Source organism: Sinohyriopsis cumingii, unplaced genomic scaffold, assembly GCF_028554795.1.
Source record: "Sinohyriopsis cumingii isolate HCF-2022 unplaced genomic scaffold, ASM2855479v2 utg001518l, whole genome shotgun sequence".
Lineage (NCBI taxonomy): Eukaryota > Metazoa > Mollusca > Bivalvia > Unionida > Unionidae > Sinohyriopsis > Sinohyriopsis cumingii.
In genome coordinates, this window is record NW_028316010.1 from 295,465 (window position 1) to 322,783 (window position 27,319).

At 34.5% G+C, this 27,319-nt stretch overlaps 1 protein-coding gene across 1 annotated transcript; it reads left to right on the plus strand.

The window, feature by feature from the left end:
• The first annotated feature begins 1,127 nt into the window (after window positions 1–1,127).
• Window positions 1,128–27,319, plus strand: LOC149772060 (C-type mannose receptor 2-like). Its single transcript, XM_089947921.1, has 9 exons — window positions 1,128–1,285; window positions 3,791–3,946; window positions 4,648–4,770; window positions 7,655–7,768; window positions 19,021–19,191; window positions 19,917–20,039; window positions 20,937–21,050; window positions 24,737–24,842; window positions 25,242–27,319. Exons 1-9 carry the CDS (start codon window positions 1,240–1,242, stop codon window positions 25,411–25,413), a joined length of 1,125 nt encoding a protein of 374 aa, XP_089804047.1. The 5' UTR covers window positions 1,128–1,239; the 3' UTR covers window positions 25,414–27,319.

A 27,319-nucleotide genomic window follows, 5' to 3' on the forward strand; every position in this document is an offset into this window, starting at 1 on the left:
TCATCCTTCTTAATTGTATATTTACCTCAAGGATATTATATAGGTTTAATATTTTGTTTTTGTGGCATGACTAGAATTATCAAGTTATGTCTTGAGGAATTAAATCAGTATGCGATAAAATTTGTCTCCAATTTAGAAGTCATGTGATGCTTTACCTCAGTTGTTTCCGTTTATATTCCTAAAATAATAAAATAAACTAGAGACAAACAGTCATACATATAATTATATTGTTATAAAGGATATACAGTATATCAATTTAAATTATACAATTGTATATTGTGCATTAGCATTAAGTCCATTAGGATACAGAGTACCTAACTTATGAATCGAATAAGTTTCTTTTATGAGTCTTTTCATGTCACCATGTACAATATCTATTGACATGAAAGAAAAATCAAGTAGATAGTGATTATTGGTGTTAAAGTGTGTTGAAACATTAGAGGAAAACTGAGGATCTCTGTAATTCTTTTAAAATGAAAGCGATGATTATTCATTTTCTTAGAAACTTGTTGTAGTGTTTGTCCAACAGTTTGCATGCCAGATAGTTTACAGGTTATTAAATAAATCACATCAATTGATATGCAGTTAGTGTTATCGTGTAGAGAAAATACCTCTTTTGTATTAGCACTACTGAAAGAAGTACTTTCTCTTATGTATGCACATTGAGCATACATTAAATGCGAAACTAGTTCTGTTGATTTTTTATCACAATTCGTTTATATTCCTGACACACAAGAGTATAGATCACTTGAAAAATGATCGCTTTTCGTTCGTTAAAACTATATATAGACATCCTGTAAACTGGCTTAATATATTCTGTTTTGCAGTATAAATCAAAGTTGTCGACCTTTGTTGATGCGAAATATTTCCGATCATGTAGGTAAAAATATCTAACTGTTAAATCCGGTTTAATGTATCTGGCTTTTTCAATTTGCTATCCATCAAATTGAAATTTCGTTAGCGTGCGACAATTCGTGTTCTCTGTGATGTTTCTTCCTTCAGTTACTATACACGTTTAATTACATGCATATTTACTACGTATAATGTGATAGGATGTTCCCACTTATGTCGTGTCCCGGAATCTTAAGATACACAGAGTGTGAGACATCCTGCCATCTGTAATATAGTCATCAGTATATAGGGGAGTGTAAGATATGATTTAGATCCCTGAGATCATTCGAGTGACAGGCAGTAAAGAATAACAACACATTCATCTGTTTTTATGGATCAATATTAATAATGCGTTTGCCACATTTGATGATAACTATCTCCATTTGCGTACTCGGTAAGTACTGTTTATATTCTTGTACATAATCGTAGCATATTCGTTCAGTCTTTACAGTTGTATTTTGTTCATACTCTACCCAGTGTTCTTGTAGCTGAGTTTCAAAGCAATTCGGCATATTGATCCCGATCTTTTCAATTCTAATAGTTTATACAGCCACAACGGCTTTTTTAGCATCAATGTCTCAGATTCCTCAACTAGCAATTATATGACACGATTGGGCAGATGCTTCACAACGAGAACAAGACATCCCAGAAGACACAATATCGCCGTTATCGATAAGCGATATATGTATGCACAAATATGTTTAACTAATTTTTCGGACAAGATTGTCTTCAGTCATTTATCTTGGTATGTATTTAGTACATGAAATATCTACACCAGGAATCAAAACCTTGTACCCGTGGCATTTACTGTACGCTCTAGATATCTCCATAAAGGAATCATATACATTATAACGAATCCTACACCACAGTAACAAAATTTAGCTTCCATGTCCAGCGATGTACTTTATGATTCATTTGCAATAATGTTAACCAATGACACACTTTTTAGTTAAGACTTACCTGATTTAACAAGATTAAGATTTGAATTACGAATGTTTCTGAAGCTAAACTACTTAGTTATTCAAGGAGATTAAGTCCACCAAAGAATTGAAGAACATAAGTTAACTGGCAGGGAACTCCATCTTTTTATCTATTGAATACGACTATAGCCAATTCAGATGTGATAGGTTGTCTCACCAAAATGGCACGTTATATAGTGCCATGTGCTAAACTAATTAAGTTATTCGAAGAAGAAACTAAACAAGATATGCAAGTTAATTTCTTTTGTAAATAATACTATATAAACTTGACATAGATGTGATAGAGCATATAGTTCATAAAATGATAAGAAAAATATTTCTTTCACACTATTATGTGGACGGGCTATAAAATGTTGAGACGGACTCGACGGTTTAATTAACTTTAATCATTAATTAAATATCCGCAAAACCGGTCAGTATATTCCATATTCACAAACTAGATTCATGAATGGGAATAACATTATTTAAACAAGCCTTCATGCAATTGTCATTTGCTTACTGCTGCCACTAGTACAAATACGGTTTATTCATCACTTAAATCAGACACTTCAACTGAGGTCTTAAATTTAAAGTATACACTTATCTATGAAAAGTGCACAATGTCACTAGCTATTCAACGCATTGTATAGATAAGAAAACGTCTTTGTGTATTAATTTGCCACTAAAATTGATATGTGTTTTCATTTTAAAATTATTTAACCATAATGGGTGCAAAAACAAAAAGATTTGTTGCTCTACTGTGATGTTGCAAGACTGGAACAACTTATGGTAATATATTTTTGTAACAGTATTTAGAACAATCGATGCTGACAAAATGCAGTTGTGCATAGTTACTAGCGATTTGAAACCCACTGTCGTTGTTTAGGTAGGTGGGTTATTATTGCATAAAAGATGAGTTTAGTACAGAAATAACTGTCAAAGCTACTTTTTATTGAAAGGATGTAATAAAATATTTAAGAGGTCTACGATCGTACGAAATCATAAAGGAAACTTCAGAACTTCAGGTAAGTTGTTAAATAATAGTTTAATTTGGTTTTCAGTTTGCATGATCGACCTATGTGTTAATTTGTAGCTGACTATAAGCCAATGCACAGAACTCTTACCTATAATAACCTTTTCAAAACGATTCAGTAATTGTGGTTTGAAATAAAAAAAATAGCTAGTAGATAGTCTGAAAAGCTCATTATCGTTTAAACCATGTACCGCCGTCTTTAGTGGAGCCAAATAATTTATATAACATATCACAGTGGCTCCTAAACAAACCATTAATAACTAAACAAACCATTAATAAAGACACAACAATGAACGTGTTTTTAATTATTTACACACACATGGACTGTTGAAAATAGAAAGTTTATGCCTCTCTGTAGTTTTCCTCTTCATGCAAATTCCGCATTTTTAGGTTGTATATATGGTATTGAAGAAATCAACATCATTTACATTATAGACGTTTTCGCCCATACGGCCATGTACATCTGGCAGTTATTGAAGAAATATTAAACTACCAGTTCTTGTATTCAAGTGGATTCGTTTATCAAGTCTACTACCAGAAGCAATTTGGTAAAGTTACGCTTCTCAGTTTAGCCATTGAAGTGAAATAAAAGGTCAAACCTATTTCATGGCAACAATGTCCATAAGATGAGAATTTTATATTCGTCAACATTTAAGTAAAAATCTGTTCACAAAATCTTCTTCCATTCTAAATGTGAAAATTAAATTAATATACCACCCCTTCTGGGAAACTGGGAAACACTCATTATGGACAAGCATTATTTGATGGCTACTACTTCTATAGTTGTAGCTATTACCACTGCCAACATTATTAATGTTACATTGTTTCTCTCCTGTTATTAGTTGTATTGAGTATTACTATTCTTATTCTTCTTATTATTATTATCATTTAAAAACTACGAGCTCAGGTCGGTCTCAGCCATGCATCAAAGATGAAAATAGTGGAAATTGTTACCAAATAGTAGATACACTGGTCACATGGAACAGGGCATTAAACATGTGCCGGAAAAATGGTGGCAACCTGGTCATCATCGAATCAGCCGAAGAGCAGGAGTTTATAGCAGGTGAATGTGCAGCAAATGTTATTCAGTGTATTATTTTCGTCATATGTTTTTAAAGGGAAGAATGCCAATTATATTTTAAAAGTAAATGCTTTTCCATTTTGCTATAGATATCCACATTGAGAATCAATATATATTTAGTAAACGTTTATAATGCGTAATACCTCAATTTGATGAACACTGGTTTACTGACATTCAAAACAACGAAGTTTGTTTGTCCTTGATCATTGAAGCGATATAATCTTGGAATGTTATATCTCATATCAAATAACTATGAAGAAAGTTTGGATATTGATTCATATTCAGTATTATCCTTCATTATTTTAAGTTATATACAATTAATGTTCTGTTTAAAACTAATAGGACAAATCTTGTTGTACATAAGATTCCATAAAGTTTATTATTGTCTCTTTCCACTGAGGTGGTGATGCTTCAACGAACAGGATCATTTTTGAGCAGGGCAAACTCTATAAAATCTTTAATTCGATTTAATGAAATTTGATACAAATGAAGCAACACGGTTTGTGCTCCATAAACCTATTTACTATCTGGGGTTAACGGTTCTTCAAAAAACGTTACAATATACATATAGCTCATTTCTAACAACAGAGGTTGAAGTTAAGATGATCTCGCTCTCAAAATATGTTGATTTTTATCTCTAAAATACTGCCTTAGTCTCTGATGAAAATGCAATCACGTTGCAGGCCTAATGCTGAAGAGAAACTTTACAGCACGAGGATTGTGGATCGGATCAGACAAGGTGCATCCGGAGGAGCATCGTACATGGATTAATGGAGAAAAATTCTCCTATGCGAACTGGGCAAGAGGTATACAGATATTGTAATGTGTTTAAGTTCCATTATCCTTTTGTTCATATTTCCTGAATTTGATGTTGTTTTTATATGCATGGATCATATCTAAAAAAGACACTTATGAATCGGGATATATTTTATTAACATGCAAGGCTTATTTTACAATAAGAAAACACTTCATAGGCTACATACTTGAAGAAATGTATTTCTGTCAACAAATTATTTGCATACTTCTTTTTCCAAAACAACGTTTAAAGAATCTACGGCCGAAGATGATAAAAATGTCATTATGCATGTAGTAAACTTTATTACTATATGCTCATTTTTTTCTCCGTTGACCTTAAATTGTCAGAAGCGAGCAAATTCACATATTGCATTCACGTGCATAAATGAACTACTCTCTGTTGTAAACAAACAAGTGACGCAGACGCCAGCACTTTTGACTTGTAAAACGATCATGTTTTTGTTTAAATTTGTTTCTGAATGAAGTAAAGCAGATGTTTCGTGGATTGCCACATACCAGCTGCTTTGGCACAATCCGAGTGAACTTGTTTGATACATTGTTTTGGATTTAGGCTAGCTGTACAGCAGACGCATGAAAGGGTCCTTACAAATAACGTAGAAGTGACAAGGAATATACTATCTTCTTTAGCTGGTGATATAAATGGCACAAAATATACTTACAATTTTACATCCTGAATTTCTTCAAAATGGTATTTCTTAGTTCTGCAAATCCGAATTACATTAGGTATGTCACAGGCTCTCAATCTTGATTACACATTTCGAACGTGTTCTGTAATTTCGAATATAAGGGCAATTACATACGCCTTACTGCACTCAAAATAAGATGAGCATTACATTGCATAGCGTCGTTTTGATATTGCAATTGAAAAACGTCATATTTTACCCATATTATGATTTAAAACATTCAATGACAGAAACATATACACATTTGCAGATGTCAACACGTTTCTCCCTCACCTCTTCAATCCGATGTATTTCATGTGAAATTGTCATATATAAATCCAGACCATGATCATGAAATTTCGTAGAATCGAAAAATAATACTAAAAATCTATTCATTCCAGATCAAATGGTAAAGCTGTTGCAATGCGCATTCATTCACAATATGACTCCAAATTTGAATTTTAACTAGACACACCATTTTCTTTCGAACGTTATGTCGAGCGCGCGACTATGTTCAAATTTATCTGGGCGGAGTTAAGTGCGCATTATTAATGTTGTTGTTGTGTAATGATCAATCTGCGCTCATGTATTTAGTTTGGAATACGGCATACATTCGGTTACTTCGTTTCTTGTAGTGTATTTTGTTAATATGATTCAGCATTAGGTAGAATTAAAAAATGAGCATATCATGAAAAGGTTACTGCATTTGTATTGGAAAATATGAACTCGTTTTGTTGGATGGATATACTTCACTCTCAATGTCGTGCAGTATTTCCATTCGAAAAACTCGTTCATATTTTCCCATACAAATCCAATAACCTATAAAAATACCGATTTATTGTTGGATAACAATTTAAGACAAATGCTTGAATTCATCATGGAAAATCTACAATTTAAAAGCATGTGACGCACAGTTAGGATACTCATATGGTTCAATGAGAACGACACGTTCAGCTTTTTTGAAAATGGTGTGCAGGTCCTATTTTCCTAGTTTAAAAGAGATAAAAGAGAAGAGAATACTATACAAATAATCACACACACACACACACACACACAAGTTTATTTTCTGTTTGACCTGACTTATATTTTTTTTTATTTTATTCTGCACACAGCTAAAACATAGCTACAATTTTCTCTCTGTATATGGATTTAATATCAAAATCATTACTAATAGAAGGAAACATGTTTGTTTGAGTCTGGGATTAGGTTATTTGATTCCCCTTGTGTACTCGACATGGAAAGGATATACATTATAATTTTAGCAACTGATTCCTAATAATACAATTTTTTATTTTGTAAACACTGAGAACTTTATGGAAGGTTTTTTTCCATTAGGTAATGTTTTATTTTTATAGAACATGTTAATTGTGACCTGAGGTCAGGGTGAGGACTATATAATCTTGTTACTGAAATGATTTCTCATTCGTGCTTTAAGAGCTAGCACAGTCAGATTGTATTATATGCTGTGACCATTAATTCGTTTTGGGCTGTAATTTATATTTTTTCAAATTATTGAATTCAGTTGATCATTTTCTCTGGATATGGAAACGTGCTCTGGTAACATTCTTGGACAAAGACATTCGCTAGAATGTTTAGTAAATTCAAACCTAGAATTATATTACTGTGATTTAACAAATGACTGTTGACACATCAGCATTATGCAGTTTATGACAGACATATCAACACTTTCAGCTTTGGATTGAATCTGGAATTGAACAACATTTTATTCAGGACTTTAAATTTTTTGGACTTGTTTCTTTTATTCTGGGATTATTTTGGTGTTTAATTCGCAATACCTTAAGTTCTTTTGCTTCATATTCACTTTGTATTCTAGGGAAATAAATTAGTTGTTGAATTTTACAAAACTTATTGCTTTTCACACTTCTCTTTTAAGGGCATAAACTCATATATATATATATATATATATATATATATATATATATATATATATATATATATATATATATATATATATATATATATATATATATATATATATATATATATATATATATATATATATATATTTATATATATATATACTAAATGCCTTAATTAATCTAACTGTAGGCTACACATTATTAATTATATATACATTCGATAGATTAATGTTTTACGCAACTTTTGTACAGTAATTTCCAAAATGCTTTATAAGACTGTATAAATTGTGTTATTGAGTTTCCTAGTTTGTATTTTATTTTGCCAATTCAAGGTGAGCCTAACTCCTCTCCCCCGGTCGAAGAGAACTGCGCAGAAATATTTATTTCTACAAAGTGGAACGACAATGTTTGTACATATCTGAAAGGGTATATCTGTGAGAAAACACGTACGTACTATATTAATAAGGAAAAGAATAGCAACCGTACTCGGCTTGGGAAAGGCATCTAATTTAAACAAAACTCATATTGTTTTTGTTGTTTTACTGGAAAACTGTACGCATTGGATGTTTCACAATCTGGGTCGATATGTATTGAAACATCAGTTATTCTAATCACTGTAAGACAGAGACGAATAAAAATTATGTAGTCTCATATTGACGTTTCAGACAGGATTCTGTGTTAAAAGTATTGTACTTAAAAGTTCATAGAGGGTGCACGTGAGTACATTGAGGAGGTGTAGTTTTTGGAGACTTACAAATATAGCATTGGTCTATTTGTTTATTGTAGAAAGAGCATACAATGACTCATGTTAGCAAATGGAATTATGTTGTGCATTGAACTTAGCATCTGAAGTGCTTATTTGTTCCATACAGATTCTATATCTTGACAGGCTTTTAAAAAGAAGTTTCGTCATACACTACTGAATATCACGAGGTATGTTACTTTGAATATTTTGATTGAATATGTTTTGCAATTTCCCGGTTGAATATATTTTTAAATGTCATCTATTTTCATCAGTGGGAAATACAGCTGAAGAAAGGTTACATAGCTTTATCCTTTTGCTTCGATTTGAAAGTTTTACTTATTCATGTTCACAGATTGCACACGTGTTTTCTTGCCAAATATCCCACTGCTCTTTTCATTTAGGTTATGCAGAAAATACAGTAACTGAAGTTAGCAAATCTGAATATGTTGTGCATTGAATAAGCACCTGGATTTCTAGATGGCGAATTATATTACTGAATATCACAAAATATGTTACCTTTATTACTTTTATTTACTAAATTTATGCAATTTTGTTCGACGTTCATTGATAATTTTTCATACATGGCAAGCCTTTACTTAATAATAGTTTAGTAGCAAAATTATTAATGCTGATAAAGAATTATTGTTTCAGGAAATAAAAGTTTCATTAATAAATGTTCTTGTATAAAACGCAAATGGAAAAAATGATGAATTTGCTGTCTTCTTTCAGCCGTGTCACTTTCTGTGAAATAGTGCAATAAAAACACTAAGTGTGCCACACTACCAAATAGCCAGTGAGTTTGTAAGTCGTTATGTAAGACTTACGCAAGTTTGATAAAGCAATGTTTAACACGTTTCTACAATTAATAAAAAGGGTACTTTAGATAAGATCAGACGGTTTGGGGGTAGAGGGGGCTATGATTATCCTGTTGAATCGAGGGCAAACTCAAACCTTGGTAAGCTAGTCGTTGTGCAGGTCTGGGGTCAACCCGGCTTGGGCAAGGGAAACACACTTTTTTTTAGGTCAGACGAACACCTCTCTATCATGTGAGTAGTAATGTGGGTCCTCATGTGGCAGAGCGAACAGTGGTTTAATTTAGACATAATATGCACACATACACACATAAAATATAAATTAGGAACATTTAGGTACATCGATTCCCATATAATGTTATGGGTATGGTAATCCACGAGTCAAACAAATGGGGTAGGCAGTTGTTGAACGATGTTGTAAAATCCATTTGGTTGGAAGTTTGTGTTTGTTGGTATATAAATGGAACAAAATATAATCACTCGAAGAAGAATGACGCTTACATAAATGGCTCGTAATTTTGTGTTTAAAGGAATGGCATTATGATGAGCCATATTGTTCACAAGAACAGAATCTCCTCCTGAGGCTCTGCAAACATTTTTCATGTAAGTGTTAAAAGTGCGTACCTTTTAAGTGTGATGTCCGTATCATTTTTAAAAAGGGTTTCCTGCAGGCACAGCACTGCGGCATCATGTTCACTTAAAAGCAGAAGAATATAATTGCAGTTGGTTTTAAGTACTCGATAACTCCATTGCATTATGTTGTTCTTCATTATCAATGAAAAGTATAGATAATATAGTAATTAGGTTAGAGATTTTGCAAGGGAAATCTTATATGTTCTTATTTAGCAAGAGGAAGTTTAATTTTTCTCTCTGTAGATACAGATCCGCCATGAGGACACGGAACAGTTTCTCCTGCACCCATGTCCTCAAAATTTGTACATATATCATCCCTGTTTATAACGTCATCAGACACCTTGTGTTGCCTGTTAGGGTTCAGTTGTTTTCTGTTTTTTGGTGATTTTTGTGTTAGGGCGTTATTGAATGCTGTCTACGTGGCGGTTGTATTTCCTTGGGGATTATCATCAGGAATAATTAAAGGTGTTGTTTCATCAGGTAGCTTGTTTAGGTCTTTGCATCCATTGTTATCGTCGTACTGGTCTTTACTATAGTTTAAAAGGTTTGTCCATGTAGGGAAGTTCTAGGTTCTACCATCTTTCTGGCTTCTGGAAAGGGTAATTTGCAGTGTACTTCACCCTTTAAATTTCCTTCTCCTGTTTCCAGTTTTTGCTTTCCTTTGATTTAGCGTGATGCTCTTTTCTATAGTTTATAAAATTTGGGGTGGTCTTACACTTGGGTGTTCGATGGGAAGAGTCATCACATAGACAACATATAGGGCTCCTTTCATCGTGATGACTGTATTTCTGAAACATAAAACATCAAATTGATTTTGGTATGTATATCTCATCATTAAGCTGCAAAAATCCAACGTTTACGTCCTTGGCTAGTGTTTGCATGTAAAAAGGTAAGTGTGATGGTGTTAGTGTCCTGCAAATTTAATTCACGTCTGATAAGGATTCTACAAATGGCAGCGACACAATGGTGCCTCGTGATTCTACTATTTCAATGCCGCTGACTCCCAACAAGGCGCGAGAGCGAATTACGCCTTTGGATGAATTTAATGACTAATGAGTTAGGAGGATACTGGTATATAATTGAACGTCTTAATTTTCTTGACATTTTCTGTACGTCACGTTCAACATGCAAGATAACCTATTTTAAGTTTTTACGCTTTAAGGTGTACCGACTAGCCCAAGTTTTGACGCATATTTGACGGATTCAGCTTCTACTCTGGACAGAAATTTTGGTTCTTTTAAGTTACTTTCTTATTTTACATGTGTTTTGTTGTATATTAATTCACCCATGCTTAGCTACCCACTACAGAGTCCAAAAAGTGAACACTTATCAATGCCAGCGATAAACAGTTAATATATTCTCAGCATGAAAAGATAGCTCCTGATTGACCCGTTAAGCCAGTGCCATCTAGGGAGTCTTCTGAGGATAGGGAAAGAAGGGGAGAAAGGGAGTAACCTGAAGGAGCAACACTGGTATCAAGAGAGATACTGGAGAAAAATGGGAAAGAGAAGGTCAGAAAATCAAGCTTGGCTCTTTGTGAAAAGCCGTTTGTCGAGACGGGGCCCATCGAGACCACTCGTCTATTAAGAAGCAGAATCAAATGTAATTTATTGCATTTGGAATCCACTCTTATATCTCTCGTTAACTCAACTACCTGGATCCTTACCTCTCTGGACAATCCACTCAGTCGCATCTACATGCGTCGACGACGCACCGGGGCTATTCTACAATCCCAAATCCGCAGGAAAGACCATCACAGTAAGGCCTGCAGGGGTGGGAATTTTTCGAAAGACTATCTTGCTTCAGTTCCAGGAAAGCATATGTTTAAAAGCGACGTTTCTGTATTCCTTAATATTATGATGTATAGTAAAAAATATGTAGTAAAAAAAGAAAATGGGAGCTATGAATAGCTTAAAGATCAGCATAGTGTTGACGGCACAGCTGGACACGCCAAGCCAGAACTGCAAGACATCAGTGTTAAAGACACGGCCAATTTCCGGAACGCTACTACAGTTTTTCTGCGTATTGACGTGATCGAGCGTCTGGTTGTCCAAGCTAATGGCGTCATTTTAGGCACATTAAACAAACTGTGCATGAGGCGTCTTGATGCAGATTTGTTCGCTGTTGAGTGCTTGGTCTTGATGTGTCGCAGTACTGGCCGTATTACGGTAGGAGTTACATTCCAACACCACTGGCTATGCTAGCCAGGAAATAGCTGATCAACTGAGAGGGCCGTCCTCTATACTCTGCACCAGACTAATGTAATTGCTGATACGTCTGGCAAGTACCAACATATCTAGGTAACCTTAACTTGGCCGGCATCACCTTTCGGTACAGTGTATTGATATTTGCAAGTTTGAGAGTCACAGGCCAACCATTGCAGTTAATGTATTCGGCTGAAGCATTGTCTCGACCCGTTCCGCATCGGCACGGATGTTATGGAACATACTATGGAACTAGTTCTGCCCAAAAACGGTGAAAGTGTCCACACTGCATGGACTAACTAATCAGATACCGGTACGTGAGCCAATACATCGAATAAAACTTGAAGAAACACATGTGCTTCATGTGTCGACCTATTAAAAGCCCAAACCTAAGTTTGCCCCTGTGTAGGCTAAAAGAAACAGCGTATGTCATTACCGGAGTCACCAAAGAACATCCGAGTCTTCCAGAACCACCACCGTCAGATACATGTTCCACGCAGCATCTACGCGGATTGTGAGGCACTGATCGGGCCAGTGGGAGGCCATGACGGCAATCCAAACAAAAATTGCTAGCAGAAAATTGCATTCCTGGTACCGTATAGCTTATGCTACACAATCACCAAAGTGCCGTTGTCACACTGTTTCAAGTATGGTGTCCACACTCGTATCCAGTACCTCGAGCGATGGAGGTTAAGATGAGGTTTTAATGGATGTGTCCAGGAATTCACAGACTGCTACACCTATGGCAAGACACTAGAAAACGAGAAGGGGCGTGACCACTATGATATAACCGGCAAGTACCGCGACGAAGCCCACAAATCATGCAACATCAAGCTCCATATCAACCCAGTGAAAACGAAGATATGAGTTTTGCTACATAGCATACAAGTGGCACCATATCGTGGAAGTTATCGGAACAGCCTCGTTTGGAATAATAAACTTGATCCGGAACAACATGGATAAATACAGGGCGTTCTTAATAGGAAAGGTGCAATTTATTGATAGTCTCCAGTTTATGATCAGAAATCTGGAAAAAACTGGAAGCTCACCTACAGAAGTAAGCATTTCGAGTGAAATCAAGACACATTACACTTGTTGCAGAACAGGATATTACCCTTCTTGCAAGCAAAGAGGTGTACAATTGTGAATACATGAGCATCTGGCACCGCTTCAACCAATAAAGGCTTTTAACAGTCAAGTATGATACGCCAACATAACTGATAAAGTCTATGCGGAGGATATTTAGCTGCCAAAATATATGTACCAACCACGTAATCTATCTCAAGGCCGACGTACTTTTAATGGCGGACATGCTTGAGGCACTTCGTGAACCTCCGTAAAGAACTTCCTCGCTGACACGGCCAATAACTACTGAGTGCCCGGAATGTACTAGGACGCCTTACTAAATTCACAGGTTCTAAGCTTTTTGATGCTCGTATAAGTTTACTTGCACTTATTTATGAACTAGGGAATCCATAGAGGCATTTATATGGTGATCAGGCGTCATCTAAAAGCGAACAACATAACATGTCCATATTATGACAATGGAAAGTCACGTAACTGGATAACCTATATTTGGTCCAGTTTAGGTCATAATGCAGAGCAAACCAGCTGACGATTTTTAATGGGGTGACTCCCTTTGCCACTCGAAAGCATTTGTACTTATGCAGAGGACTCATCTAAGATCTGTATCCATGAAGCTGACTTTGAGTACCATGTGGAGTTTCACGACGCACATAGCGTCTAGAAACTGGATTCTGAGACCAAGAGCGTTCTAGAAGAATGAATCAGCGGCTGTCAGCATATTCTACTGAGCCAAGAGAGGGTGGGATGGTGTTCGGCAAAGCGCGTTAGTGGCATCTTACATACATCTGAACATTGAAATGCAAACTAAGTCGGATTTGGAACTGTAGAAAGGCTTCTCAAGCTCACGAACCACTCTGTCTTTGGAAAGAATATCTAAAACTATCAGGATCTTATGAGTCCTCAGGGCGAGTAAGTCAAGCCGCGCAAAGATTAACGACCCAGCATTTGAGTCGTTTATAATCTTTGACTTCAAACCTATAGCCGTGCATTCTACAATGACCAAACTAAAGCTCAAACGCCCCATCAAATCGGGGCAGGCACTCATCGACCTGAGCAAACACCTTACGTACACTGTCTACTTAAATCAGATAAAGAACTACGGTTTTTATGCACACGGACACAGACAGTCTGATGCAGAGAATCAAGGCCGTCGATGTCTTCCTCGACGTAATGAATATGTTCACCTCATAGACTTAACTGACTACCGTTAACAACACCCACTCTACAAAACGAACAAGAGAAAGGTCGTCGGCAAGTTTAAGGATGAGTGTTCGGGAAAGAACATAACCCAGTTCGTCGGCCTTCAGCACATGATGTACTCCATAATTGCATCCACAAGAAATGCCTTAGTCGGCTGGACACATAAAGATCATTTCTCCGGATGGTATTATGAAGTGGGCATATGGCCAATACCACACACGACAGGATGAAAACTCCTTGGTGGAGGATTATCTCAACGAGCTCTTGACTGGATAAGTATGCCCTTTGGCAATGGTGCCTTCGGGGACAATCTGCAGTTCACTGTAAGCGAGAACGGAGAACCACTGCAAGAAAGATGGTATATATAAAACTAGTTTGTGATGTAACACCTGAAAGCCAGGGTGAGTACCTTGAACTACACATGGTTTTTGTCACTGCTCTGTCTGCATTCTGGTTCTCCTGACGAATTTATGTGTCTTGGGGCAGGCTTTGGTGCCTCAGACCAACCCGTCGCGTTACAGATGCTGAAATGTCCGTTGTACGCTTGTCGCTGCCGGTGCATACGTATAACAAATGGTATAAATATGCCTCTTACTTCATGATTTTGAGCCTGTAGCTATAACCCATCCAGTGCATTTCGCGCTTGCAGTCTCGCTCTCGGCAACATGGCCTGGGCGTACTGTTGCCTAAATAGTCGCTGTGCCTGGGTAGTGATGAAACGCTTCACATTGCCGGCCTCACTGCGCCTCATTGGCAAAACGTGCCTGACCAAATGTTACAACACTGCGCCCATAAACGCCTTTTTGGGGTAAACTTGCAGCCGCTCGGTTCGTTTTATAGCTGTACCCGCTTGAAGGAACGGGCCAGATAGTCGGCGACTTGGGAAACTTTCTTTGTGGTCAAGAACTCGGCTTCCGTGTTATCGATGGCAAAACCATCCGTACTCAGCACATACCCATTGACCAACTTTAATGTGCACCGGAAACAATTGGTCGGCTTAGTGCACCCTAGTAAAGGTTGAATAATTGACTAGTTGATTGATTGATGAATCGATTGATTGATTTAATGGCTGATTAAATGATTGATTTATGGTTTGATTGATTGATTAATCGATTTGATATTTAGATGAATGAATGGGTGAATGAATGAATCAATGAATGAATGAATCAATGACTCGAGCAGTGAATAAAGGATTGATGGATCTTTCAATTGATTGATTGATCAATTGATAGACCGATTGATTGATTGGTCAATATTTTGATTGTTTGTTTGATTGCTTAGGATTTATAGGTGCACCATCACTTGAAGGCTATACATCGCCATCAACAATGGTTGTAGGATCAATGATTTGATTTTTGTATGTTACATATATCTGATTTAATATACATTTATTCTAATTTAATTGTTTGTTTGTCAGTTTGAATTTTTTTTTCACTACGTGATATTGTAATTTAAATTTATTCACTGGAGATAATATATTTGCAAAAAATCAGTTGACCTGAATCATTTTTTTCGTAAACACAAAATGTTGACCTAGATCCTGACCTTGATTTAAAATTAGTAGCAGCCACGTAAATAAGTTCTAGTTTTATTTTAAAATGATTGGTTGTTGTCAAGGTTATGATGGGACTAGGTGATTTAAGATGTAAACAACATGTTTTATTTATATTATTTATAGGAAAATGATTGGTTTTCGTCAGGGTAATGTTAGACGTACGTGATATAAACACGATCACGTGATCCCCTTTAGATTTTGCAAGTTAGGGATTTTCGAAGATGCGTTTTAGAATATGACATAACCTGTGTTTTAGAGAAATATTCTTAGTTTTGGGGCTTTTCTTTTACACTGGAAAGTGTGCTCGCGACCAGTTTTGAGAATTACATTTTAAATTTTCTTCAGATGAGTTGGATTTTAAAAGATTAATTCCTTTCTCTGGAAATAGTTAATGTGTTCATACAGAATTCTTGGACAAACTCAGTTTATCAAAAGTTTATTCGGATTTCCAACACCGGAATGTCATTATTTATATTTCTACAAGGAACTGCAGATAAGCACAGTCCTGACTACAGCATACGTCATCATCTTCCATCTTGGATTTCCCATCAAGACTCGGAGTTGAATTCATTAGAACATTTCATTACTAGGACTTTTGCAATTTAACTGGTGGATAATTCGTGGAGTATTCCTGGATCATTTTTGGATTTGATTCTTAAAACTGTAAGTTCTTTTTCCATTGTTACAATCTTTTTCAAGGGAAATAAATTATTTGCTAAATTTTACAAAGCTTGTTGTTTTCACTTTTTTGTGTTACTGTTTATTAGAGCCTAAACACGTAACATGTATTAAAAGTGGTTGACGATCATAGAGCCGTATAAAGAATATAAATAAAAACGAAGATATGGTGAGGGAAGTATATGAATATTCCTGATCAACTGGCAATGTATATTCAAAATCAATATTAATTTTCTTCAGGCAATATTTAATTCAAGACACATTTTATGTATAAAAAAGCTCATTCAAGTGCTGGGTATTGTAGGAACGAGCACGTGTAGGTTGAGGGTCGAAATAATCTATAAGAAATTGTTTAAAGGGTTCGTTGCAAGAGATGCACTTGGGTAGAACATCTCCATTTAATATCTAAGTTTGGGTTATTTAAGTATGACCAGTTCTAATTCGTGCAATGTTTACTTGGTCCTTCAAGGATGGTTTTGTAGGAAGGAGGCAATTCCTCTAAGGATGGTTTGAGCACATACATTTTGGTATTGATAACACCATTATATGATGCCTGCAACTTAATATACAAGGATGTTGTGCTGTAAGATTTTAAATCAGTGTATGGTATTATAAAATCAGATAGTTGCAGACATACGGCTGTATTGACAGCGCGGTCTGCTAGTTCGTTACCTTTAATACTGTCATATCTATGGTTGTCAGGATAAATGTTCAAGCAGTTAATCAAGTTTGTTGTGTTTGGCCTTTCTAATGTTGATGCCTATCGCATTGCAACTTCATCATCCTACGATAGATCGTGTTCCTGTCCTGTGATAGTTCGTGTTCGTTATCATCCTTCCGTCTCTGATATTTAGATGCTTTAAGTTACATTAATATGTTTTACATCTTATGAAGAAATATTTCGCCAGTTATATACTGTTTTGCAATCTTATGAGATACTTATTTACCAAAATCCATCGTACTCATGAATACGTAGATGGATATTACAGAACAGGGTGTTGAGATGATATGGTTTACCCATACGATTACAGGCAGTGGAGATTACTTATATATTACTTTGTGTTTACGTGTCAAGATTGATAGCACTTTAACATCATGTAATGTTTGTTTTCGTCACCTGTGTACTCAGTACGTACTGGCTGTATTTATTTATATAATTGTCTTGTGGAGGTTGATTTCTCAAAGTCTTCGTTGGGTTTGTACTCTGCCTATTCTTTTATTCGTTTAGCAAAGAAATTCGGCCTAAAACTCCTGGTATTTGTCAGTGTAGTCGTGTCTCCAGGGCCAACGGTTGGGTCAGCCTCCGGTTGTCACACACCATCATTACCATGACAAATCCATACATGTCATTAGGATATCTAAATCTCTCTGAGAAAACAAAGACCATGTGATCTATATACTACGCGCCGGACAATGGCAATTACCGATACCTTAAGCTCATGTTTTCAAACAGGATAGTTTTCTGTCATTTAACATGGCTTTTAGATACTTGATCAAGAATCGCTCTCCAAAATTGAAAGATTTTGAAATTTCTTTCACGCTATAAATAACGCAGCAACGTACGCATATGCAAAAATGGAATACTAAAATATCTGACGAAAGTTTGCTTCCATATCCGGCATTAAAACCTTTTGTTGATATTTTGTGCTAAAATATTCACAGTATTGAAATTCCAATATCCGGTTCAGTAATTACTTGCCTTGATATAGTATGTATTATACGTACAAATAAGTCTGACGTATTATCGTGTTTGTCTAAAGTATATTGCATTAATGATAGATATAATAAATGGAAATATCTTAATATTCATCAGCTCTTTGACTATTTATTATTATAAGTATTTGGTATTTTCTTTACTGTTGACTGCGTTCTAAGGGGTCATATCCACATAGAACTGAAGAAATTAATCATTCCATATTTCAATGGCACGTTAATTTAATTGATTATGTTTGCATGTAACGACCTATGTGTTACGTTTATGCAGATTATAAGCCGAGGAAAGTCACTCATAGAAAGTTTATAAAATAAATAAGAAATTCATCAGTTTTGAACAGTTGCAGTTTGCAAAAGATGTATTTGGAACTGAATTTGAAAACATATCAATTTTCACGTTATGCATGGTGGTCTTTAGAGGAGCCACATGATTATACAACCTAGTCTACGGCTGTACACATATCACCATATAGAAAACGTTGTCTGTTTCTTTTTATATTTTCTACATGGGCATGGGCTATTAAAAAAAATGTGGGTGGATTCTGCGTCTCTGTAGTTTTAGTTTTACATGCATATTAATTAATTGTAGGCCATTTACATTGACTTTTCATTGAAGAAATATTAATCTACCAGTTCTAGCATTCACTTCCCACGTCGTCTGTTGATAATAAACATGGCTGCCAAGTTACGTCTCTTAATTTAGACAATGATATAATATTACAAGTCAAAATTTTTTCATGGCACTCGTGCTTTCATGATGGAAATTTTTAAAATATAATTTCGATATATACATCATTATTTAAATAAAAAACTTTGTTCACAGTTGTTTTTTTTTTCCTTTCAAAAGGTGAACAATGCTAAAATTAAATGTTTTCTGATAAATACTTATTGTGGAGAAATATTATATGTTGACTGCTATAAATATGTTGTTACTACTACTACTACTACTACTACTACTACTATCCCTGCTATTATTTATTTTAACCTCCTCCTCCTTCTCATTATTATTATTATTATTATTATTATTATTATTATTATTATTATTATCATTATTATTATTATTATTATTTAGCAAATATGAGCTCAGATGAGTCAAAGCCGTGTATCAAAGATCACTTTACAGGACATTGCTACCAAATAGTAAATGAACTGGCCACATGGACCCAGGCATTCAACATCTGTATGCAGGATAGTGGCATGCTGATCATCATCGAATCAGCCGAGGAGCAGCGGTTTATAGAAGGTAAATGACATGTTATCCAAAACAGTTTCCTCATTTTCTTTTAAAGCATTGTATCTCAGCTATATTGTCGAGATAAATGCTTACATTTTTCATCATGTCCTGTGATGAGAATGCAGATTATCCAGAATGGGAATATTTAGAAGCTAAACCTAGATTACATGAAAATTATTTGACTAACTCTCAAGTATTTTGCAGGTAACCGATCCATGAAACGATATAATGATGCAAAGGAATATTTTATAACAAGTAGCTATTTAGAACATTTGGAGATTAAAATGACTTCATTGATACGCTTAAATCTTTTACGTTATATGGAAATCATTTTCGTGCTGTTTTAAACTCCTAGTACAAATCTACAGCGTACTGTGTATCAAACACACATCATAATTTAATCTGTATCTTTCCTTGACCAAAGAGGACACTGCAGTGAGAATGCTTTAACTGATGGGAATAAGGAAAGAAACTCTCATTCACAAACTTAGCACCAAGTATAAAACTTATAATTCAATATATTGAAGCTCTTAACAATCAAGCAACACGATTCGCGCACAACAAACATTTGTATATTGGTGTTCGTATTTCCTCAATGAAATGTTATTTGTTATCCACGGATCTTGTCTAACAATAGGTTAAATCTGATATAATGTATCTCCCAGGATATGTTAATTTTATTCTCTAAAATATTGCCTACACCTTTCTTCCAAATATATTATTGTACATTGTAGTCCAGATGCAGAGGATACAATTTACTGTGGATGGGCTATGGATGGGGTCAAACATGTTACATCCGGAAAAGCAACGTGTATGGACCAACGGAAAGAAATTCACATATGCGAACTGGGCAGAAGGTATAAATATAATGAAATTTATTGAATTTTCTTTAAAATCTATCATGTTATCATGGGGTTTATATTTTCTCAATATAATGTTATTGCATATGTGCTGATCGTATCTAGTGGATCTTATGTAATAAACGTTCACTATTTCAGTACATGGAAGCCAGTGTTCTCTTCTAGGATCACATGTACTGTGGGTGTATGTGATATTTAGCAATGTTTGAGTCCTCGGCATATGTGCAATGTTGAAGCAGAAAATCTGCACAGCTCTCAGCGCAGGGATATATTTGAGAAAAGACCACCACATTAGCTATATAGTTAAAAATGTATCTAAATAAAAGAAATATTTACGAAAGCATTTTGCAGAATGTCTTTTCTCGAATCAAGAGATGTAGACGCAAAAATATATGTATCAAATTGTATAATACCGATTTTGTTCTAAAATGGATCACGCTTTAAGAAACGTTATTGAGTTCTTCACAACACCTTACACACATTGAAAACCTCTCAATCACAATTAGGATACCCATATGGTTAAATGGCAATGAAAAGTCGAGTTTCTTTAAATAGTCTTCAGTTATGACTTTACCGGCTTAACAGAAGGGAGAAATGGCAACCAATGAAATGAGTCTAAAAAATCATGATCTTCGCTTTTATTTCATAGAATGTGTTATATATGTTTCACTTTGAAAAGAAAGTGAGGTATCCGAAAAGAATATTTGTTTACAAAATAATTTTATTAAAAAGTCGCTATTTTTACACATTTTAAATGATACATATATTCAATAAATTTACGTTAAACTTTATTTTGCATAAAAATTCAGAACGCACTACATGACTGCATGGATTCTTGTTATGCATTTATGCACGTGGTATATCATTTTGACCAATTCTTTTTACCAATTGAAGGCGAGCCTAATAATAAGTCGTACGTCGAGAACTGTGCAGAAATATTTACGTCTGAACGCACGTGGAACGACGAAATTTGTTCAAGTCTGAGAGGGTATATATGCGAGAATACACGTACGTATGCAATTAATTAAACAATTGCAACATCTCTTAACCTGAGAAAGTTATGTTTTAAGCAAAAGTCATATTTTGTTGTTTAACTCGAAAACAATATATATGCTGGCTCTTCCATCATAATCACAATATTTGTGGCCAATATACATTACAGAGTTGGCTATGTTCATCGCTGTGAAATAGGGAGGAAGAAGTTATAAATTCTTGATTTACAAAACGTGACTGGCAAGATTCATTTAGATCTCCAGATAAAATAAAATAAGATGTTCAGAAATTTTGAAACCCACTCTACACTCAGTTCTAACTAAATTTAAGGGCAGACACCAAACATGTTTCACAACAACACTGTTGCAAAATAAATGTTTCATTGTTTCTTCCCACACTATTATGGAAATAACACCCCTTATAACCTACAAATCCAAATTTGAATAAAACACTATTATTAGTTAATTTTAAACTGGAGCCAGGATGGATTTGCATATAAATTAATTTTATATGGAATCGAATGTTGAATTTAATAAAATCGGTTTCTTGAGCGGTTTCAGGGCACTGACTCTATTTAAACTATTATATTTATCTTTGCATCTAAGTCAATTCCTGAGTAGAAATTAAATATTCTTCGTGAAAAAAGGGGGCCAATCTTTTCTCATGTTAAAGGTATGATCTTTTTTAATAGAGCCTGATTGGACTTATAATACCATAATATTCTGTAATGTAGGGTGAAAAGTTATATAACTCAGAAAACTCTTCCTATGATAAATATAAACTTTGCTCATCAAAGAAGTCGCATATCAATATTTTTCCCATTCGACAACCACGATCAATACAAAACTGATCTGTGTTAATATTTATATTTGTATTTTTCCAGACAACTTCGCCTAAAGTTTCTATACTTTCCGTTTGTCATCAATTCTGCAGACGCTATAAGACTATCCTTTCAAAATATTTTTGGAAAATATATTTTTGGACAATTGTGTCATTTGCAAATCAATTTACTGAAAAAGTAATGTGAGTGTATGGTGAGAATTAGCAGGCCGGATGTACGCGATTATCCCTTTGAGAAATACTGTCAGCTGGTTGGTGGGCCAGACGTGTTGAAGGCAAGTCCGCTGGTGAGATTTGTCGTCAATCGTGTAAGACAAAATGAAGAAAGTGGTCGTTACGATGGACGAGCTATCACACACTCTTGTCAAGGCTGGCGCAAAATGATGGCGTTTACTTAATTTATTTAAATATGCTATCTCTATTTAGATATATTTTCTGGGATATAATATACCGTACAAATATTTAGTGGTAAAACACTTGCACTTGGTTTAATCTTGCGAGTATGGAGAAATGTGACAAGAGCTATATAAAGAATAATCTAAAGCGCATGCTCAGAGCCCCGAAGAGGAGGAGGGACATCTCATTGAACTGGAGTGTGTCTGCTACGTATGTGTGCAATTACCAGCGACTTTGTGTGCTAGTAAGTCCATGGGTGCCGTTTACCTGCAGACCTAGATTCGCAATAAACAGAAACGAATTAAAAATTCACTAACTTGTATGATAGTATTATTTGCTTACTATACAAGGAAACATTTCACCTCAAGTTATGCTTGTGAATTGGTATCCCTAAAATTATTGGTAATCTACAATTTAAAAGCTGATGTACATGAAAGTGTTACGGTCAAACAAATATGTTTTGTCTATATAAATGACAGCGGTTTCAATACAATCCATACGAATAGCAATCGTGCCAAACTACATACTAGGAGGTCCATAGATTATTCAAGTTAAGCACGTATCAAAGATTTACGTGTGCCTCGTCCTTGTAATTGACGTTAAAACTTAAATCATCATATTAGTTTTCATTTTTCTTAAACAACTAACTCAAGTGTCATCGTTTCATCAATTATTAGGAAATATATTCTTTTGCAACTCTGCTACTGGCTCTGCCACTGACTACACATAGAAAATAGATGAAAAATCTCATGCTTGTAGTTAAGAATCTGACTGACACAAATGCGTGATGCACTGCCCCTATATAAAGCCAGGAAAAATGCTATGTACACATCCATGATCCGTGTGAGCATAAGCATTGATATCATTGTAAAAATCATTTCAGGTGTCTAAAATATTTGCTATCACGTTTACCAAATGATAATTTGAGTAGATTTTATATTGAAGACACTGGCCCTTCGACAAGGATAAAGAAATGCATAATTTACTTTGAGATATTGGCACGCCAAAATTTAAACATTTCTTGATTAAATCTGTTTTTGTTTCGTGGAGAATCTGAAGAACATAATTTATTACATCCTCATACACGAGCCAGTTGCTAGATTTAAAAAATAAGACAGAGATCAAATTAGTGAATCAGATATATATCTCGACTCTCAACAATGAACATATATACACATCCATTTATGTCGAAAGATTGTGGACATGCAAATCATGTATGTACTAGCGTTTGGTATGTACTTGTTCACGGATGTTTACGTAGTTTTAATGAAATACCATTTTTGAATTGAACTTGGAGACATCCTTCTATCACACATGACTTTGCTTTTGTTGGGACGCATGTGGGTTAATATATACGCGTGTTTATGTCTGAATGATATGAGGCCAAGGTGATGGGTGTGGGTAGAAAGCTATATCAGGAAGAAGATTTATACCCGCTATTCACTCATTCTGGACTCACAATGAGTCGCTTCAAAGGAAACTTACAAAGTTGATGCAAACAATAAAAATTAAATTTAAAAACGTTACCTTTTAGTAGATCTAATGGAATTCATATCTGCAGTGATGGATATAGCGCTGTATTGATCTGAACTTGAATGGTAAAACGGCAGCCTAGTTGGTATTAAACTGCAACATCGCCATCTTTTCTTTATATAAGTGACATAGCCGTATATTATATCCTTCAAAACTCGCTCTCTCTTCGTTTACACTAATTATTAGAAACTGGATGATTTGAAGTTATTCGTGATGTACATGAGCAAGGAGATTACAAAGCCAGAATACAATAAAGACGACACTAGTATGTTTTTTCCTTTTATTGCCGAGGGAATATGGTAAATGTGGAGGAGTGGTAAGGGTCTGTGTTCTTGCATTAATTTATTGTAATTCTTCATTGATTTTTGAATTAATTAGCTAGAATGCGTCAGCTAGCATTGAAACAGGTTTGGTAAACTCAAGTGTAACCGTGAAATATTATACTTATTTGAAAGAAAACGTATTTGAAGAACGTTTCTGAAGGGAAAAAGTTTAACAATTTTATATATATTTTCTATATCGATAACATATTAAAGATACTTCTGCTGATGACAGTTATTATCATAAATATTCGATTTTATTGATAGTAGTAGCAACAATAGAAATGCTTAAATTTCTTAACCAGTGTCGCTCACTATCAAAGTACTAATTCTTTTACTGTACACGTTTTCATTTTTTTTTTCTCACTTAAATATAAAATCTATAGGATTTATTTAGAGGATAAAGCTGCGATACAATGTTATTTGTCATATAATTTTCATTGTATCTTAATACACGTCATTTCTTAGTTCTACATTTTAAAGGGACTTTAAATTAAGTGGACAGATCTGTAGATTTTCACTCGTATATATATATATATATATATATATATATATATATATATATATATATATATATATATATATATATATATATATTAAAAAATATGTTAGCTCCAGGTACATTAGAGCCACGGGGTATGGTCATAGGTGTTGCTGTGGGGTCGGCGCTGCTACTTGTTGTGGGGATTCTTTTACTCTGCTGCTTGATATATAAAAGGTACTGTATGCGATGCGGCCTTGTGAAGTATACTGCTATTAAATCGTTCTTTGAGATAAGATATAGTCAACATAACATATCGTTCTTATGAATGTATAGTTTGTATTGTTCTGATAACCAAGCCTACGAGAGTATATTATCATGATGTCTAAATCTGACAATTGCATGTACATTATTTGAAACGTTACTCTAGTAAAATTTAGAAAATTCTAAATTCTGAATTTGAGTCAAATGCTTTATCTTTTCATGTTTTATATAAAGCTTGTATTTTATATCGACCTTAAGAAAAGTACTGCCTGTAGTCGACAAAGTATTTCAATTACCGATTGTTATTATATTTATATATGAAACCTTTAATTTGACTCTGGTGAAAATACTTTATGTAATTTAAAATTTTAGAAAGAAGTCCAAGAAGAAGAAAAGAGATGAGGCCTACGAAGAAGTACAGGAAATGCAAACGAACAATATAGAGCACGCATACAATCAAACTGAAGATATATCTGATACCTACTGTACCATTGATGACGATAATCTTACTACCGACGAGACACACAGGAAAGAAATATATTGAAATTAGGGACTGAAAATAATGTTTAGTCGAAGGAGTATTTGTTTCCAAACAATGTTATTCTGAATGAATGTAATTTTGAATCTGAAACCATCGACATCAATTGATATGAAATTCGTCCCCTAGCGAGAGTAAATACAGCAACGGATATCAAACTCATATAATATCATGACACCATTTTAAATGACAAAACTTGTTTGGGTCAAACTTTTGATAGTTTATTTTCCTCAAAGGGTAGATGACATATATTTGGGAATAAGACTTATTAATTCTGAAAATTTTCCGACCTTTAGAACGACCGTACATTATGTTTCACGTATCAAGTAACAGCTCGGTCATCTTCATCATTTCCATACATAGCTGACTTCTTCAAGCAGTTTACAATGCTGCAGTATAAGGTGAGATACATTGTTGGATTTGCCTCAAGTGTTTGACTGAACAACGCATAACCAATTAGGCTTACTTCCTAAGTCTGTATCTAAGCTTACAAAATCTCTGAGTAGCACAAATATTTACCGAAATAATCTCGTTATTTAACTCTTTACTATACATTGTCTTTTATCGATTGTATCACTGTTTACTATTCTAAGGTGTTGCGTATCTTAATTTCGTATCAGGTCTTTATGGTATGCTGAAAAATATCAAAGCTGCCAATTTAAATATAAGACAAAACATATTGCTATACAAAATGTTGAAAAAGAGACATATGAAGCCTATGTACGAATAACTACAAATCAATAATTAGATACTCATAGCTCCCATTAAGGGAGGGGGATTACATATGATTCACTTGCACTTGCACTCATTAGTGTGTTATGTAAAACTTTCCTGGATAAGCGCCTTATATTAAATGTAGATGGTTTATGGCAAAAACGTGTTTGCAAACATGTATTTGGAACATAATGGAGGTCTACAGTAATTAAAATTAAGAAAAAACAAATTGAAAGAAATCTCTAACATCTTTTGGCTTGATTTTATTCATGCTTTATCTCAATATAAAAGTGAACCAACGACTAGTCAGGAATACGTTTCTCAAGATAGTCTTAATTTAGTAACTAAGTACAATATTAAGTCATGTACAAGGTGGACAATGAACGGTGTTTTACTTATTAAACATCGTTTTGTTGCACAAGGATATCTATCAAATTTTGATGAAATAAAACAAGCAACACATACAAATAATTTTATACAATGCAGTGAAAAAAAGAAAATTGAAAGTTGTTTGGAAAGTGAAAATACTTTTCATGTGATACTCGACAAAACATAGCTCCTTAGGGTAAGATCAAGGAATAACTTTATTTATAAAGAACTAAATTAAAAAAAAGGTGCAAAAACCAAAGGTAGATAATTAAACTTGCTCTAGGAAGCTAGGGTGTGCAATTGGTGTAAATCAATGGTCCACCTTTTTGATTTGGCTAAACTTTGTACAAAGTACACAAAACGGATTAACCTTAACTTTAATTTTAGATTTCTACACATGACTACTGCTACAATCCAGTGTTTGAAAATATTAATTTAAGTTACAATGATAAATGCACCATATGTAAGGAGGGGACAGAACAAATTCAGCACTTGCTCCTTCTGGAAATTATTTGTGGAATTGATCCAAACTTACGAGCAAAATTTTAAAGGTAAACTAATAGATGTATTCATAGGAAATAAAATGTTTGACGATCTTAACTTTCTAATCATGCTTGCGAAATATATCATATATAGATCACGCTGTGCTTCAAACATCCCAACTCTCACCTGTTGTGTTTTATCGTACAAACGGATTGAAATCTATGTTGCCAAGGTGAATAACAGAACTGATTAGTTAAAGAAAATTGGACCCTTTTGAAAGCTTTTGGTTTCACGTAGTGTTTCTTTACTTTTGCAGCAACGAAACAAACATACAATGTAAAACATC

Bases quoted from the DNA above. Each gene is read 5' to 3' on its own strand.
- LOC149772060 (XM_089947921.1), top strand. From the start codon at position 1,240: ATGCGTTTGCCACATTTGATGATAACTATCTCCATTTGCGTACTCG. The intron at 3,947-4,647 runs GTGAATGTGCAG...ATCACGTTGCAG, and splicing joins AGAGCAGGAGTTTATAGCAG to GCCTAATGCTGAAGAGAAAC. The intron at 24,843-25,241 runs GTACTGTATGCG...TTAAAATTTTAG, and splicing joins TGCTGCTTGATATATAAAAG to AAAGAAGTCCAAGAAGAAGA.